At 43.3% G+C, this 18,528-nt stretch overlaps 2 protein-coding genes across 5 annotated transcripts in view; one reads left to right on the top strand and one right to left on the bottom strand.

Annotated features, from left to right (window-relative positions):
- Mtus2 (microtubule associated scaffold protein 2) overlaps positions 1-18,528 on the top strand; it is a 381,665-nt gene that overhangs the window by 352,830 nt on the left and 10,307 nt on the right. For all 4 annotated transcript variants that reach the window (XM_027928898.2, XM_027928897.2, XM_027928896.2 and 1 more), the window contains 3 exons: positions 6,635-6,849; positions 14,442-14,547; positions 18,274-18,347. In XM_027928898.2, coding sequence (XP_027784699.2) covers positions 6,635-6,849; positions 14,442-14,547; positions 18,274-18,347 — 395 coding nt within the window. The remainder of the gene's footprint in view (positions 1-6,634; positions 6,850-14,441; positions 14,548-18,273; positions 18,348-18,528) is intronic.
- The window catches only part of Slc7a1 (solute carrier family 7 member 1), a 93,745-nt gene continuing 89,794 nt past the window's right edge, over positions 14,578-18,528 (bottom strand). The window contains exon 14 of the transcript XR_011707421.1: positions 14,578-14,660. The gene's annotated coding sequence lies outside the window, so the exon portion shown is untranslated. The remainder of the gene's footprint in view (positions 14,661-18,528) is intronic.

Genomic DNA, 18,528 nt, shown 5'->3' with positions numbered 1-18,528 from the left:
ATCTGTTGGCTTGGCCCAGCTTCACGAGGGCATTCTCACTACCTAACATCTATCCTGAGGCCTCAAGCTTTGAAGATCTCAATACTGTTTTAAAATAGGGCACAGTGTATGAACATGTGCTGTAGAATTTCATCGTTCATCATTAAAGTGGCACAGGGCTTGTCAAAACTCAGCATGCCTGAATTTTTTATTTTTCATACTAATTGACAACATCCAAAAAGGCCCTTCCTAGGTATGGTGGGTCAGAGGAGAATTCACTTGGGAATGATGGGTCTCTACGTATACATTAATTAGTTTAGGAAGTCAGTGAAGATTTAGACTCTGTGTTTGCCCCAGTTGGACTTCCTCAACCTTCCCATCTCTTTGAAGGGCACCACTGTTTCCAGGTGCTCAGACCAACAGCCTGTGCATTCTGGATTCCTGTCTGGCCCTCACCTCCTCCTCCAATTCACGCACAAGATGGGTTGCCCTGGCATCTCAAATGCACCCCCTGTCAGTCCACTGGCTATAGCCCCGGTCCAAATCACCACCAAGTCTCAGTGCCTGGGCCTTGGAAACATTCTGGCCAAGTATGGTGTATTTTCCATGCAACTACCAGAAGGACTTAAAAGTTTAATTAGTTCTTGTTAACACTGGTTTGAGACTTTCCAGGGATTTTCTGCTGTTGCCAAAGTGTAATCCTTGCTCTTTCTAGGAAAGACCAGCCCTGCATGCCCTGTCCCTGCCTCCCTCTCTTCCATGGATGCTCGAGCCCCGCTGGTTGTCCATCTGTCCCTCAGCCTGACAGAATTGCTTCCATTTCAGGGCCTTCTACTCTCAGTGCTCTCTACCTGGAGCTCCATATCCCCCTCTCTGTATTGGTATTGGAGTCTGTTGAAATGATGCTTCGTTGGAGCAGCTGTCCTTAGAAAGCAGGCTTCCCGTTTCCCCTGTCCTTCCCTAGCATGTCCCCTATCTGACTTTCTTCACTGGCAGGATCTCCAGTTTTTTGCTATCTAAAATCTTGCTATCGAAATCTTATACTCATAATGTTCCCTCCACAAAGGAATCTGTTTTCCACTGTGCCTACAACCATGCTTGACACTTGCTTCCTAAATGTAATGACTACTTAGTATTTATCTATTTTTGGAGCTGTGGCTTAAACCCAGGGCTTCATGCATGCTGAGAATATGCTCTACCACTGAGCTTCATCCTCAGCCCCAAATCTGCTTTTGACTGCTGGCCTGCTGTCTGACCACAAAGTACAAAAGAATGGTTGTGGCGCTGGCTTTCCCTGCTGGTGAGGAAGACAGGCAGATGGAGAGATGCAGTACGGTTCAAAATGGAGAGCGTTTTAAAGAACCTATGCCAAGGCATTGTCTTACCTCTGACACACAACAATGCTTGGGCAACATGGAGGTTCCCTTGGTCAGGCTCCAGTCTCTGTTCTTTAGGGTCCGTCCCTCCCACACATTGATCTTGGATCAGTTAGTTACCCTTTCTGAGTCCTCACCTGCTCGTTGAAAGCAGGGTTGCTGTGGAGAATGATACCTGTCCAGGTGAGGCAAAGGCTTGCACCCAGGAAGCACTCTCTGCAGATGCTATTATTGTCACCATGCTGGATCTCATTCGGTCACCTGGCCCTGGAGATGCTGCATGGATCTGCAAGGATGACGAGACACTGACTCTCTCTGGCTCTTCTCTCAGCCCAAGAACACTCACGTCCTTCATTTTTAGCCACTCCTTCCCTCTCTTAACACTCTCGTCAAAAAGAATTGAGGGAGAGTAGGGTGGTTCCGGGCAGTGGGTCCAGGATCCCAGGCCGCCATGTTTCAACCTTGCCACTGTTATCTAACAAGTTTGGACAAAGGACATTGGCCACCAGATGGCATTTTCAGGTGCTGTACCTCTCCTGAGGGTCACAGAATGCTCATACCTTTTAAGACTCTCAAATCCCATGGGATTTAAAGTGGAATTAACCCTGATGAAAAAGGTAAATTGGGGCTGGGGTTGGGGCTCAGTGGTAGAGCGCCTGCCTTGCACATGTGAGGCACTGGGTTCGATCCTCAGCACCACATAAATAAATAAATAAAATAAAGGTACTGTGTCCATACAACTAAAAATAAAATATAAATTAAAAAAAAAGAAAATTCCATTTTCTCTATGTATTTAAATTATGTGTCATTTTGTCTGTTTATTTATTCGGTGGTTTATTTTTGCAGTGCCAGAGATAGAAACCAAGCTCTCATGCATGCTAGGCAAGCGTTCTACCCCTAAACTAAACCCCCAGCCTTTATGTATCAGTTTTTAAGTTAATTTTTTCCTTAACTGTCATTTTGTTATTTCAGTGACTCCTCATCTTATAGAGAAACAATCTTTCTAATTGTGGTATATTGCTTTCCATCAATATGTAATGATAATAGTAACATATGTCATATACTATGTGTATGGTGTACTATGTGTGTATAATATGTACATACTATATATACTATATCTACTATGTATATGAACATAATATATACTGTAAATATAGAGTAATAACATGTATATATACTATGTATATACATAGTATCATTTCATCATATTTTGATAACTTATTTTATAACCATTATATATAAAGCATTTATTAGGACACAAAATGCAGTATATTCTTTATGCCTTTAACCTGAGCTATACAGCCAGGTGGTTGTATAGTTTAAATCTAATGCTGTATTCTTCAGTTTAAGTCTAATGCTGTATTCACCTATCACTACCACCTCTTTGGAAAACCAATGAAAAGTTACAATTATTCAAGAGACACTTGGGAGAGTCATTTAAAGCAAATTGCTCTTACTCACAGAATATTCAACTACTCACTTGACTAATGAACTATGGTTGAAGTTAAGCTTATATTATAATTGGTTCCAAGAGCAGGTACACCCTGCTGTTAACTCAAGGATCACACTCCCATTAATGCTTTACTTTCATAAGTCATTTTATATTATATATGATTTTGTGTGTGTGTGTGTGCGTATATATATAATATAAGATTGTTCTCTTCATATTACATATGTCTAAGGATGTTCCAAATACAGCTGTTCTTTTTTGGATACTGGAGATTTAACACAAGGGTTCCTAACCACTGAGCCACAGCTGCAGCCCTTTTTTTATTTTTTATTTTGAGAAAAGTTCTCACTAAATTTCTTAGGACCTCGCTAAGTTGCTGAGGCTAGCCTCAAACTTGTGATCCTCATGCCTCAGCCTTCTGAATTGCTGGGATTACAGGTGTGCACCACTGGACCCAGCTTCAAATACAGTTTTATAGCTTTTGAAGTATTTTTACATTACACACACACACACACACACACACACAGTGTGTATGAACATTGCTCATTATCAATGAGGATCAATTACTTAAAATGGTAGAACAAGCCAAACATGGTGGCACATGCCTGTAATCTCAGTGATTTGAGGGGCTGAGGCAGAAAGATTGCAAGTTCAAAGCCAGCCTCAGCAACTTAGTGAGGTCCTAGCATCTTAGCAAGACCCCATCTCAAAACACAAAAATTTTAAAAGGACTAGGGATGTTGCTTAGCATCCCTGGAGTACAATTCCCAGGGGGGGAAAAAGGCCTGTAGAACATATCCTAATTTTGCTTTTGCATTTCAAAAATCATGATTATAAGTTTAAAATGTTATATTCTCTTGGCCAATCATAATCCTATTATTTGGAAAATTGTACATTCTCAGATAGATACCTAGTATCTAGGGATTTATTATGGTGGCATTAGCCTCTTAACTATAACATACCAGTGTTTCCCAGGAATAGAAATAGAGAAATGATAAAAGTAAGATTCCAGATTCCAAATGTTGTTTAATGCTATCAAATTAGCCAACATTAATCTCTGCTGCAAAATGCCCAAGTGGATACATTTTTGAAGGTTTACCAGAAGCAAGAACTCCATATTGGTGCCCTTTCCCTTGGTGCCCAGCTGCTCTTATTATCCAATATCTTCTGGAGGCCTGGGGCTTCAACACAGGGTCGTTGGAAGAATGAAAGTTTCACCTCTCTCAAAAATGTATATACCAAGTGGGAAATTGAGGACTGGAACTCTATGTGCAGTTAAGAGATTACTTTGCCACTTCATAGACTGCAAAACTGAGGAATGCACTGTTCATGGTTTATTTAAGACAACAGTGCGGTTCAGGGACAACACTAGACAGAAACGGATATCTGTGAGCTCCCAACAGAGTGCCAAGTCCATGAATCATCCTGCCACTAAATGAGTAAAATCAGAAGCAAAACCAAAAAGTCTAACCACTGGATACCATCACCTTCCAAAACCCAACGTTCACCTTAACTATGTTAGGGATATTTAAGATATTTCTACTCATAAAGATGCAAACAAATAATTAGGATATTATTAATTATATATTGTTATGACCATAATTGCTGAGGCTGGCCTTGAAACTTGTGATCCTCTTGCCTCCGCCTCCTGAGTAGCTGGGATTACGGGCATGTGCTACCGTGCCTGGCTTTTTTGGTAAAAATTGTATTGAGATATAAGGCTTATATGCACAATTCAGTGATTTTCAGTCTATTCACAAGTGGTAGAACTACTACTAAAATTTATTTTAGAATATTTTCATCACCTCAGAAAGAAACTTGCATTCTTCATCTGTCATCCCCAGTTCTCTCTTAAATTGTGAAAGACAGCTTTGCTCTCTGTAGCAGCCGTTTTACCTATATACCCATTAACAATCCACTCAGTGCCAGTTTCTTTCCTGTACATCAGAATAATCTTGATCGTTCTTATATATGCCAAAGTCACTTTTATAATAATATCCTTGTAAAATATTTCCAAATTATCTGTTTGTGGCTTTTATTTTTGTTTTTACTTGTTTACTTCTTTCTGATTCTGGGGATGGAACCCAGGGCCTCACACATACTAGGCAAGTGTTCTACCAATGAGCAACACTCCCAGCCCTGGGGTTTTAATTTTAATTTTAAAAAATATTGTTTTTTAAAACCTCAATAGTAATTGTAATAATCGTTTATAACATAAACCAACAAAAGACTTTTTTGAGACAGAATGTTTTTTTCATCAACATTATTTAAAACCATTGGCATTAATAATTTGGGATTTTGCTTTTAAGTTCTCTGTAGACAGCGTACCCCTCACTACCTACATCACTACCCCTCACTACCTCTCATCACCTGCCCTCAGTAGACCCTGATTACATTGGCAGATCAGAATCCCCATTAAGTGGTGAGACAAGAAACCCTGGGCCAACTGAAGCCTTTGACCAGGAAGACTATTGGAGACAGTGTTTGGCTGGTGGTCTGAACAACTTTTTATACACTGTTCATACAAAAGTGAGGTACCTGTACAATATCTGGCCAGTCAACCACTCATTCTTCCAGGGCGAAAACATAATTTAATGTCCCTTATGCTAACTAAACTCTTTTAGATATGAATGTGGCAAAGAAGCCTTTGAATGAACTGCCTCTATGGGGTAGGACTTTGGATTAGGTGTTTTAAATGCTATCTAATGACCTTGGATATGTATTCCTGATCACAGGCAGCCACCCTCAGTGCAAGTTAAAGTTAACAACAGATATACTTGCTCACTTTATGTTAAAGTAAGTGACAATGTCTCCCCAGTTCTTATCCTAGAGAATACAGCATGGGTGCTTGATCTTCATGCTGTGTATGTGCACCTTAATGTGTGTGTGTGTGTGTGTGTGTAAAATCAACTCCATTTGACCTAGACCCTGGATTGCCAGGATCCTTTTCTCCTTGGAAGCAGGCTTACAGCTCAGCAAGAGATTTGAGAAAGTGAACATCTGCTCTTGCCCACAGCCCAGGGGAGGCACAAGCACCAAGGCAGAGCACACCTTGGGCAGGATCTGAGCCTGGGAGCAAAGGTGGCCATTCATGCCTTGTGCCCTGCTGGCTGCTTGCCCATTCCATGCAAGCCACGGTCTATGACTAGAGCAGAATGTTTATCAAAGGGGGTAACCAGTGACTAATCATCTTCCCGTCTTCCTGAACAAATTGGTGGAGAAGAACAGATTCCTCTGAAAGTGATGTTAGTAAAGCTTCAGGTTACCTGAAAGGAAAACCCTGCACCTTCTCTGAGAATGTCCCATTTGGCATTTCCACCATGAAAAAGAGTCTTGAGCACAGGTCCCCATCCTGTGTCTAGTGCCCATGCGTATGCACACAGTTCTCAAAGCCTGATGGACATAGCAGTCACTCATGATCCTTATTAGAGGTTTAGGTTCTGGGATCCTGGCCCAGGGGCTCTGCTTCCCCCAGGATGCACCTGAAATCTGAATTTTTAAAACTGCTCACCATTTTTGATGCCCATGGTCCATGCACCACCTGAGGAGCTACAGGTTTGTAGGCTGTGCAGTCAGAAAGCTCAACTTGGCCTTCCCAGCTCTTTCACCTGCTGGGCAAGTTCCCAGAGCTCCTGGGGCCCTGGTTTTAAATCAACCTCCAGGGTCTTTTGTGAGGCTCATGCGTGGTTCTCAGGCAAACAGTCCGGGAACCCTGCCCTGTTTCTCCGTTCACCTTGGTGGTCTCACAGTGGAGGTCAACGCGCCACTCGGGCTGAGTCCTTCGGATCCCTCCTCCCCAGTGAGTTAAGCAGATCTTGTTCCCTGCCAGCCTTCAACACAGCCAAATGTGAGAAGCTGCAGAAGGAGAAGGAGGACCTGGAGCGGCGGTTCGAGGAGGAGCTGAGGAGGCTGGGCTGGCAGCAGCGGGCCGAGCTCCAGGAGCTGCAGGGGCGGCTGCAGGGGCAATTCGAGATGGAGATGGCGCGCCTGCAGGAGGAGCACCACAGCCAGCTGCTGCGCATCCGGTGCCAGCACCAGGAGCAGGTCAGTCGGGCCCCAGGGGAGCGGGCTCTGCTGTTGGGCAACTCAGGTGACAGGCAGAGGGGGGGCCAGTGTCACGTGAGCAGGAAGTCCTGTTCAGTAAGTGACCTTGTGGCCGAGTTCACTCTCCAACTACAGTTCTTTCTTCTGACTCTCCCCACCTCTCCCCCGGCCTTAGGTGGCCTCCCTTGCTCTTTAACACTCTGCCGGGAATGCTGTCCCTCTAGACATTGCATGGCTCCCTCTTTCCCTTCCTTCCAAGTTTTTCTCCAACATCATCTTCTCAGTGAGGTCTTTCCCGATCTGAAATGACACTTCCTCCCCACTTGACATGCAGCTATTTCCTGTCCCACCGCCCCTGCTATAGTCTGACATATTATAAATGTTTCTTTTGTCCCTTATTTATCATCTGCATATTCTGTGCAGGCAGAGACGATAACAGGCAAACACGTATTCAGCCCTGGTTTGCTTTTAGCTCTTTATATACAGCAGCTCATGGATCCTCACCATCACCCTACCTGGCAGGGACCATAGTCAGCCCCATTTTGCAGGTGAAATAACTGGGTCCCTGGGACTAAGTAAATAAGCTGTTGGGATTCAGAGCTGCCCCTAGGAAAGCCACAGTGGAATTCTGAATGGCTCCAGAGTCCATGCTGCCAATCACTAACTTAGAATGGTCTGCCAGGTTTTCTCTAGATCTCCACAGCTGGAACTGTGCCTGTAAAAAGTAGGCACAGAACACATGTTTGTGGAATGAAATAATGAGCTCCAGGAGTTAGCCTTAGCCCGGCCATCTGACTGGACAGGGAAATTCATCCATAGAATAATGAGGGAATGATTCCTCGGGGGCCTGTCAATGTGAAAAGTGGGCAGGAGCCAGATGTGCCCACCCCACGGCCATTACTGCCAAGAGCGCTGATGAGAGAGACAGGTGGAACCCAGACTCCAACAAATCTACCTCCGCGAAAACTGCACGGTGATTTTCTCTTCTTTCACGTTCCCAAGCTCAGATGCCTTGAGATCCACCTTCTAATTGGTGATTATTTTATATATTCTGCTCATCATACACCCAAGGAAATTGACATTCATGAAGATGCCCTTTAAATCTCAGTGACACTCAGGGTAGTGCTTCATGGCCCTTCATTATCATGAACTTGCAGCTGTCTCCCAAGGTCACTTCCAAATAGACAGCCCAGATGGCAATACCATGCACCACCTCCCTGCTGCCCCAGGGGCTTGGGAATGCTGGGAAGCATAGGAGAAATATTAGAGTAATAGTAAGTACCATTACTGTAAAAAAGAATCTCTTGCTTCACAGTATCTTTTAGATATAGCAAGCATCTCAGGTTAGTCATTCTCCTTTTCTAGAGGCCAGTGAAATACAGCAGCACCTCCCTGCTTGAGGTATTTAAGACTTAAGTCTAGGACATAGAAGAGGTCTCAGCTTAAGTTACCTGCTGGTGCTAAAAGTGGAAACTGAAGTCTTGGCATCTTGCTGCTCAAGCTGTCTGAGTGCAACTGCTGGACGTAGAAAGAGCACCTGCTACAGTCCCTGATCTCACCTCTTTCATGGCCCCTTGGTGTAAATGGAGGCCTCAAACCTGTTGCAAATATCAGCTTGTCCTGTGTCTCTATCCCTGGGCTATTCATCTCACTGTTAAACAGAGAACGTGTTTAGAACTGTGTTTCCCAAAGACTTCCGATCCATAGGTCTGGGGCCATTGAGAAGATGCCAAACGTTGGAGGTAGGCAGGAGGTGGTCAGCTGCAAGGGCAACCCCTGGGACGAGGGCTGGCATAGTGATGCCACATTGCCAGGGCCACTACCAAGTGAAACATTTTCCACCGGCAGAGGCATCTCGGGGCCAGGTCCTCTCTATGCACACACCAAGACCTGTTCATTAAGCTGGGTTTCAACCATATTTTGGAGATTTCAAAAAGGAAGGAATTGAAAGGAAAAAGCCCTTCACTTCTGCATTTGAGAATGAGTTACATTAGCTACCTATGTCTATTTTAAAAGTGCTCAGTCTTATGGGGGCACTGATTCTGTTCTACTTGATCCTTTATAAGAGTTAAAACCATTTATTTACTTATTCTCCTATGCAAAGAGTATTTGAGTGCCCACTGTATGCAGAACACCATGACAGGGTTTGGCAAGAGATACAAAGATTTATAAAACGTGAGTTTGCTTATTTCATAGGAGCAGTTCAGGGACAAGTACCCAAGGAACAGTCGGATAGGGTGAGGAACACAGGTGATATGTTCAGGCATGGACAGTTGACGGTCCACTCTGAGGACAAGGGGAGGTGGATGGTGGAAACACCACCTTCATGCTCTATGGGTGAGGGAAACCTCCCAACAGGGACCCAGAGCCTGGGGGAAACAATGATTCAAGTCTATGAATGATTTCAACCCCTGGTTCTGCTCTTCCTGCCAAATGGCTGTTTCCATGATCTTCAGCTTCCGCAGCAGAACATTCAAGAGGAGAGGAAGAAGACATGCACATCAGCTCAAGACTTGGATTTCCAGACAGATTAAATTCTCATTGGTCCCGTGGGAGGGGAGACTCAGTGGATAACTGAGGTAGAGACTCAGTCACTCCAGGCTGGACTCTCCACCTTGGATCTTCCTTCTCAAGGACAGTCACGTGTGGCAATGCTGACCCCATGGATAATGGCATCTCTGTCCTTCTGGAGCCTTTAAAAATCAGGTTACCCAGTCTGGCCTCTCCACAAAATCCAGTGTCCCTAAGGCCAGCAGCACGGGGCAGGGGCCTGCCTCAATTCCAACCTGTAGGATTCTCTGAGGCTTTGGAATTTACTGATGTTGGGACTTGCTCACCAAGGCAGGCTGACCTCTGGCTTCACCCTAGGATCTCTCCATGACAAAAGCAGCCGAATTTCCTCCTAGCTTAGCCATCCACTATCTCAAGGGGCAAGTACTGTCTCCCTGGCCAGGGACTGTGCAGTGGAGAAACATGGAAATCAGCTGAAGGACTTGCAGAACATTCATACCGGTTGAATTGGACTTGCTGCCTGGGGTCTGGCTGGGGGCTGTTTTGGATGGTTTCCCAGGAGATTTCCTGTGTACAGTGGCATTTGTTCTGAGAAGAACAGATCTTCTTCCTCAGCCTAGCATGTGTTAGTTAGGGGCCTGGCCATTTGGGCAGAGATGGGGCAGGACCTTGTATCTTGGCTTTTTAAATTGACTTTAAATATATGATGGGGCTTTTATTTTACTTTTTGGTACTGGGGATTGAATTCTACCATTGAGCTACATCCCCAGTTCTTTTTATTTCTTATTTTGAGACAGAGTCTCACTAAGTTGCTAAGGATGGCTTCAAACTTTCGATCTTCTTCTCAGCCTCCTAAATCACTGGGATTACATATGTGATCCACCACACCTGGCTTAGAACTCTAAAGTCTGGTGGTAAAGGTGTTTAATTAAAATCAGATAGAATGAGTTTTATAACAACAGAGGCCACAATGCCATAGATTCCCATTCTCGAAGCATGCAAACCAGATTTTCACTGTAAACATGTGTGTTTCTCTTTTTGCACCACACATTGTCACTTCTCCACCCAGCTTCTGGTGCTCCATACTGGGCCACCTTTAGTTGTTCCCCAGAGCCTGGTATTCAAGAATGAAATTCGTGACATTTGCCTGTCCCCCAGGATCCTTAGACAGTTTGTCTTCTATGGCAAGCTGCCCCAAGGCACTTGCTTTGGGGACTGCTTGTTCCTGGATGCACTGTGGATTTTGCAAAGATTCCTTCTCCTTGAGAAGGGCTCATCCTTTGGAGTTGAAATTTGCTTCGTCTCAAATCCAGGACATCCGTCCTACCCTTTCTTAATGAAATCATCCTTTTAGACTAAATGGCAGGAACAGCATCCCTATGATTCCTCTGAACGCAGACACCACTTTGTCTATCATGTTGCATTATGGTCTCCTTAACCCGCCTGTCCAGCAGGCTCCCAGCTGCCGTGCAGAGGAAACCACATTCTCTGTAATCAAATAGAATGAGATCCCGGGGGGGGGGGGGGGGGGGGGCTCACTTCCCCAGCATCTAGCACTAGAGCTCCCTGTGGAGATGGAGCCTCTGTGGACACCTGCCCATGGGGTGGGCTGTAGAGAGGGCAAAAAGCAGAGGGATGGAGTGGGACTGGGAGCCCCCGCACGCACGGCTAGCCACCTGCTCTGAGCTGATGATAGCAGGGAAAGACTGAAGAAGGGTCTTCTAGTAATCAGGCAAAGGAAAGTCATCAGCAGAGCGCCAGAGAGAGCAGGCATAAGCCAGCATCCTCTGTCTCCTCCAGTATGAGACATGTCTGGGAGGAGGACCAATGGGAGTTTAATCTGGTTTTGTTTAGTAATAAAAGCTCAGATAATATAGAGCACGTGCTTCTTTATTTGAAATGTAAGTCTTCTCTAAGTGAATTGCCAAAGTCCCAGATAATTAAATTTTGCAAATGGCTAAATGAAGTAAACTGCACAGGGTGGCTTTCCAACCCTTGGCTCTATTTTAACCAGCCCAGCTGAATAGCAAGGGGCAGTGGGAATGGAGTCACGTCACAGCGAATAGCTGGTTTTCAGAACAAGCAGGGCTATTTGATGGGCAAATTGACAGACTCCTACAGGGCGCAGTCCAGAACGCCATCTTTGTGGAGGAAAGCAGAAGGTGGGCCAGCAGTGGTTTAATGGGGGCTGTACCAACTGTTCTAACAAAAAGAGAAGGATGCTTCAGTCAGAGGAAGCTTGCTGTAGGCTGGCAATGGTTTAGTAGTGCCTTTGTCTCTGATCCCCTGATTTACAATGTGTAGATAGATCATCTTGTGTTTCCGTTGGCCCACTTCTCCAAATCTGCTCAAATACCTTCAGAGGGTTTCAAGGTCTTCTCACACTGGGGACTCTTACTGGCTGCTTCATAACTGTGAGCTGGTCATCTAGAAAAGAACCAGGAGGGGCTGGGGCTGTAGCAGAGCACTTGCTGCCCTCCTGTGAGGCACTGGGTTCAATCCTCAGCACCACATAAAAATAAACAAATAAAATAAAAGCACGCTGTCTCTCTACAACTACAAAAAAAAAAAATAAAATTTAAAAGAAAGAAAGAAAAGAACCAGGAGCCATAGGAGGAGAAGTCAGAGTGATTTAAACCATGGTAGGAGAGGGGATAGCCCATAGTGGATAACATCTCTTCCTCATTGAGGGAACATTCCTTAAAAACCATAAACATTCCTTTAAAAAGGTGCATAAAAATTGCCGAAGAGCGAGGATCACTGTGTTCAACTTTGGGCTCACAGGATGTCACTGGTTTCCCTCCAAATATACTGGTCATCCCTCTAATTCCATATGGACTTTTAGACTTAGGCTATCAGTATTTCATTCATAAAAGCACCTCCTAGCGTCAGCAGTGGGTATAGCATGCCCTTACGCCATCCTAATATGTTGGATGGGGATTTCCATCACAACTAAATCAAAGACGCATCTTCCAACAAACCATAAAGGCATTCATTTTAGTCACAAACAGAATGTGGTATTGCCAATTGGGACATGTCCACCTCCAAGGACACATGGATTCTTCTGGAACTTAGTCCTTCCATCTTTTCTGAAACCTGGTGGTTTATGTGAAAGCTCCGTGAATTGGAATCATAGTGAGAACCAATGAAAGATTTTTCATTTTATATACTGAACTCTGTAACATCTCCAGATAATGTGTGGGTACTTGTTTCTACAGAGAGGAGAATATACTGTGTGTTTAAATGACATCTGAAATTGAGCAGAAAGAAATGATATTTCCTTTTCCTTTTATTTAACCATTGATTTATTTTTCCAACAGGCTGAAAGGCTTTGGACAAAGATTCCATTAAAACCTCATATAAACAGGAATTGGACAATTAAATACCATTGTAATCAGCCTTTCTGCTGAGTGGATTCATAGCTCTGAGCCTCAAGTAAAATATTGTTTAATCAAGAATGTCCAGTAAATAAGAGTGAATTGTTGCATAACAAGTTCATTTTCACAATGAGATACAGCTTTCCTAGGTAATTCTGTGGGTTCCATTATTGCTTTTATCCAATGATTCTTCCTATTTTAGAGAATAAAAATCTCATTTACCTTAAGAGGAAAGTCAGGAAATTTTTCCCATAAAATTATATGATTCACAATGGGAATCTAGCCATTTTTAAATGAAAATTCTCTCATGGGTTGGTAAGCAGGCTTTCCTTCTTGTAAAGAGCCCTTCCTCCTTTTAGATCACAGAAGAAATTATAAGAATTATCCCCCAGAGAAATGAGATTCTTGCAGAGGTGGCTGAATATTACCAGAGAGAAGCAGTGGGTTCCTAATCAGTCCACCTAAGTGCTTCAGGACCCAGACACATTGTCTGATTCTGGTTTTCAAATGGCAGCTTTTCATACATTCCTAGGTCATGAAATAAGTTTAATGGCTTTTAACTAGCATTCTGTAAAATAGAATAAAAGTTTTAAAACCAAATTATTGTAAGTTCCAGGAGAAGTATTATCTTGTGACAGTTTGGTTTCAGATATGGAGTTGTGCATGCATGTGTGTACATGTGTGCTGTGTTGCAGTCCACGGTGGAATTTTTTTTTTTTTTGCAGTGGGTCACTCTCAAAGAATTCAGATGAACATCATATGGTGTGCTATGTCCAGGAGAGATTTGCTATCCTAGGGAGAGGTTGTTTTATGCCATTACTCCAGTAAGTCTTACATTTGAAGTTAAACAAAACCATAGCCATGATTAAAAAACACAACATCAGTGAACATGATAGGCAAGATGATGGGTAGGAATTGGTGGGGTTGAAGAAACAGGAACTGTGAAAATTAAAAGTCCTGACTGCCTGCACATTGTCACCTGGGGAGAGGGGACAAGCTTATGTTTAGGAACTTGCAAACACATGTAAATCTGCTGGCCTCATCTAGGCTTTGATGAAGGGATCTAAAGTGTTACTTGATGGTCTGACTTGGGTAGAGGCCACAGTGGTGTGTTTGAGAGAACTTCACCTTTGGGGTCAGGCAGACCTGGACCCTGCTGTGAGCTCCGCCATTTGCTAGCCCTTGGGCAAAACATTTTATACCTCTCTAAGCCTCTGGTTCCTCATCTGTAGAAAGTGCATAAAAATATTGATTTATAAAGTTGCTCTGAGGGTTAAGTGGAATAACCCAAGTCAGGTAGCTTAGTAAATGTTAGTTCCCTCCATTTTGAAGGGAGGATGCTTTTCTTTTCTTTTTCCATCTTTACCTCATAGAGTGGTGCAAAAGGAAGGGATAGGAGTGGAAAGAGAAACCAGACCAGGGCTCTGAAGAACTGGATGAGGTAGCCATCGTCAAGTGGAGCCGCCATCTTTCTTCCAACCGCCAGATTACAGCAGTGATTCCCCCATGACTCTGGGAACTGCCACATCTCCAGCAAACCCTGACTCTCCCTTGGCACGAGGTTGAGGGTGAATGTCACCTGATGTCCGAGGCCACTGGCTTTTTTCTTCTCCTTGAATCAAACCTCTGTTTTCTTAGCAGTGAGGATATCACTGGCAACCTCTGCCCGCCTCCCTGGTAACCAGTATTGTGACTCCCCTTCAGGTGGAAGATATCACCGCCAGCCATGAGGCTGCTCTTCTGGAGATGGAAAATAACCACACGGTTGCCATCGCGATCCTGCAGGATGACCATGACCACAAAGTCCAAGGTACCTACCAGCCTTGTATGCAGCAGAGAGCGGGGAGCTGTGCAAGTCAAGCAGGAGCCCTTCTCTTCCTTCTCTCCTTCTTTTTCTTCCTGGTGCATCCTTTGTGTTGGTTCCTGTGAAAAGAGGAAATAGAAATGAAGGATTCAGGTAGGGGTGGGGATGTCCACCAGTGGTAGAGCACTTGCCTAGTATGCATGATGTTCTGGGTTTGATCGTTAGCACTGGGCGGGGGCTGTGGGGAGGATGTAGGTAATTTCTCTATTCCAGAGCAGATTTTCTTAACCTTGCCTAAATACTGAAATCCCCTGGGGAGCTATAACAAAAACACATGTCAGCTTTGTTCCCACACCCGGGATCCTGATGTAGTTGGTCTGGGCTGTGGTGAGGACATCAGGATTTCTTATGGTTCCTTGGGTGATTCTAATATGAAGCCTGACTTGAGGACCACTCTTCTGAAGCAGGCAAAGAAATCTCAGGCTTCCTCTTGTGCTATGGTCTTATAAAACCAAGCGGAAATGCCAATGAGGGTGCACTTTCCTCACACGTGTGGTGCTCTTAGGGCCAGAGCAGCATCTCCCGAGTTTGTCTTCCTTGTCCCTATCCACCATATAGATAAGTTGAGTCCCCAGATCTTTATTTCAATATTTTTGCAAATGAATTATCTTTGTGTTGTGGTTTGGTTGTGGCTTATTTGTGTGATAGAGGATTGCTCCCCAGTGTAGCAATAGAAGGGATAATAGAATCTTGAAGAGGTGGCACCTCATAAGAGGTCCTTAGATCATTGGAGATATGCCTGCAGAAGGGATTGTGGGGTCCCAGTCACCCTGACTTTCTGTTCGATGAGGTGATCTCCTTCTTCTGGTACTCTGTGTTAGTCAACTTTCTGTCACTATAACAAACTACCTTAAATAATTAACTTAAAGAGAGAGAAGTTTTGTTTCAGGTCAGAGTTTTAAAGATGGCAATCCAGATCAATTAGCCTCATTGTTTTGGGCCTGTGGTGAGGCAGTCCATCATGGGAGTGTGTGGCAGAGCAAAATCACTTGCCTCATCGCCAGGAAGCAAAGGAGAAGGAGAAGAGGGCAAGTGTCTCCCAATCTCCTTGTAGGACATATCCCCAATATCTAAAGACCTCCGACTGGGCCCTACTTTTTAAAGATTTTGCTACCACCAGCCTAGTGACCAAGCATTTAACACATGGATCTTTAGGGGACACTCAAGATGCTATAGCATTCTCCCACCACGAGTCCTGCACTAGATCTGAGCTGATGTTAGCACCTTGCCTTTAAATCTTCTGAACTGTGAGCTACAGAAAACTTTTTTTCTTTATAAAGGAAACCTGCCTCAGGTATTTCATTAGAGTAACAAAAAACAGATGAATGTAATTTGGATAAGATTTTATGCAAGCCATAAAAACAACATTAGTAGATTCTACTTGGATTTTCCTTTGGGAAATAAGAAGCTTTTTACACTTTCAAATGCATTTATATTCATATATGCAACTTATTTTTTTTTAATTTCCCTGTCTTTTAATTTTTCCCTCAGTAGAGCTGGTTGTTAAAAGTATATATTAAAAACAATGAAATTTAACAATGGATTAATAATGTTTTTAAAATCTGAGAATGAACATCAGAAGTTTTTATTCTTAAAATATTCTTAGTAAACAACAAAACCCACAGTGCAGTAATCCATTTCGTGTTATTGCCTCCCTCAAGTGCCAGCCCCACCACCTCTGGGAACTATTAGTAAGTGAAAAAGTCCACGCTGGAGGCAAGAAAGAATAATTTTCCAAGAACTAGTTAAATATATTACTTGTGTCCTTGGAGTACTAGTCCCTATGGTTGACTGCACATTAGAACAACTTGGAGAGTTAAAACAAACAGCACATCTAATCCCCTCAGAGATTCCAATGTAATTGGTGTTAGGTTCCGCATCAGGATTTCCTAAAACTCCTCAGGTGATTCTAACATGCAGCAAGATTTGAGAACCATTGTTCTAGAGCACAGTATTAAGATAGGACAGATTGTCGTGAAATAAAGAACTACAATATGGGGACACATATTATGTAAGAAGCAATGTTTGTGTCATCTTCAGAATAGATGCTGGATTTCCTTTTCCCCTGGGGTTTTAGGGTCGTCTGAAAATGTCCATCATAGCACCATAGAAACCTGATCTCAGGAAAGGAAATATGAATGCAAATGGTGTGCTAATCAATGATATTATGTTGTCTTTTGTTTGTGGATTTCACATAAATAAATCTGGTAGATTTTTTTCTCACAAATGAAATCTTATTTGGACATCACATCCAAGGCCTTTGAATTATCTAATGTGAAGACAAATGTGGGTATATGTAATAATAGCTAAAATTATCATTATTATGCTTAGAATGATGCCCTCAATGCCTCTTTTTTAAATTTTAATTTGTTATATATGACAGCAGAATGCATTACAATTCATACTACACCTACACATTACAGATTTTTCATATGCAATTTTTCATCTCTCTGGTTGTACACCAAGTAGAGCCTCAATGACTCTTAACTAATCATTTACACAAAGACAGGTAGACCAGAAGGCTACTTGGTTTTATGTCAGAGAAATCAGCATAAACTCTTTTTTTTTCCCCAAATGCAAATTTCAGCTATGGCAACTAGATTTCTTAGCAACCCTTACCACCATTAGTTAAAAGATTTGGATCAATGGAAACCACAGAGTTTTTCCTAATTGCAGTTCATGCCAGCCAAAATGGTAATTGCTAGTCTCCAGTACTCACCTATTCTAAGCATATGATCCGGTCTGATTAATGACCTTTCCTCTCTCTTGTTATTAACATGAAAACAAATTGCTTGTATAGCCAGAATGAAATGGGCTTCACCCAGCTAATAAGTCTCTTCCCATCTGGAGGAAAATAGAATCCATTTGCTTAATAACTCCTACATGACATTTCTTTCTGCCTAACTTGCAAATTACTTCTGGGATGACACATTTCATGGAACAGAATTGCTGCAAACCCTCCAAGAGGAACCAGTTTGATTAGTCTTTCATTCTGACCAAGTATCTTCACACTGGATCTTGGCTCATGCAAATTCTCAGGGTCTGTAGTTCTGAGTGTGGCCCAGAGGCCACCAAAGGGTCCTTGTAGACCCTGCACAGGTCCCATCCATGCCGTCCATTCTCCAGCAAGGCTGGCAGGACAGCTATTCTGCAGGACCACTTTCCTTAGAAAGCTCCTTCCCCAGTCCCCAGAAAAGTCCTGTGATGGGGAGAAAATGGGCAGCTAATGTGAAGTACCCAGTTGTTTCACCATTAGGAAAAGTGAAAGGATTGATGAGCACTGGGAACAAAGGATCTGACCTGGCCCGGCTGGTTGTGCCACAGGATGCAGATGGTGTGTGTGTGTGTGTGTGTGTGTATACGTGTGTATGTGGACATGGATGTGGACCTGTGCGAGAGCACAAGTGCATACATGTGCTCTGATTCTCCCTCTTTCCTCTTCCCCTTTTTTCTCTCCTGCCCCTCCTTCCTTCCTGCTCTATTTCTTTTACATTGCAACCTGGTCATCACATACAAGCTGGAGTAAAAGACTCTTTAGCCTTAAATCTGTTATATCCAGGATTTATTTATTTACCTAAAGTTATTAGCCTTAGTTGGCCCAGAGCCTTGTTCTATCCTTTTCAAAAGAAAAACCAACGTAATAATTTGATATCAACAATGTCTTCACTCCAGAATTGATATCTACCCATGAACTTGAGAAAAAGGAATTAGAAGAAAATTTTGAAAAGCTGCGGCTGTCATTACAGGTTAGTGTTTCCTTGATCTTCTTAACTGATATCAACGCAGCAGGAGCAGCAGCTGCAGCATTTCTACTCACAAACATTTATCCAGCACCAACTAAATACTAGATCCTGATTTAAACACTAGAATATACAGGTAAATAAGACATATTCCCAGCCCTTTAGGAATTGGTGGTAAGAGAGCTGT

Source organism: Marmota flaviventris, chromosome 4 (assembly GCF_047511675.1).
Source record: "Marmota flaviventris isolate mMarFla1 chromosome 4, mMarFla1.hap1, whole genome shotgun sequence".
Lineage (NCBI taxonomy): Eukaryota > Metazoa > Chordata > Mammalia > Rodentia > Sciuridae > Marmota > Marmota flaviventris.
This window is presented reverse-complemented; position numbering and strand designations above follow the sequence as displayed.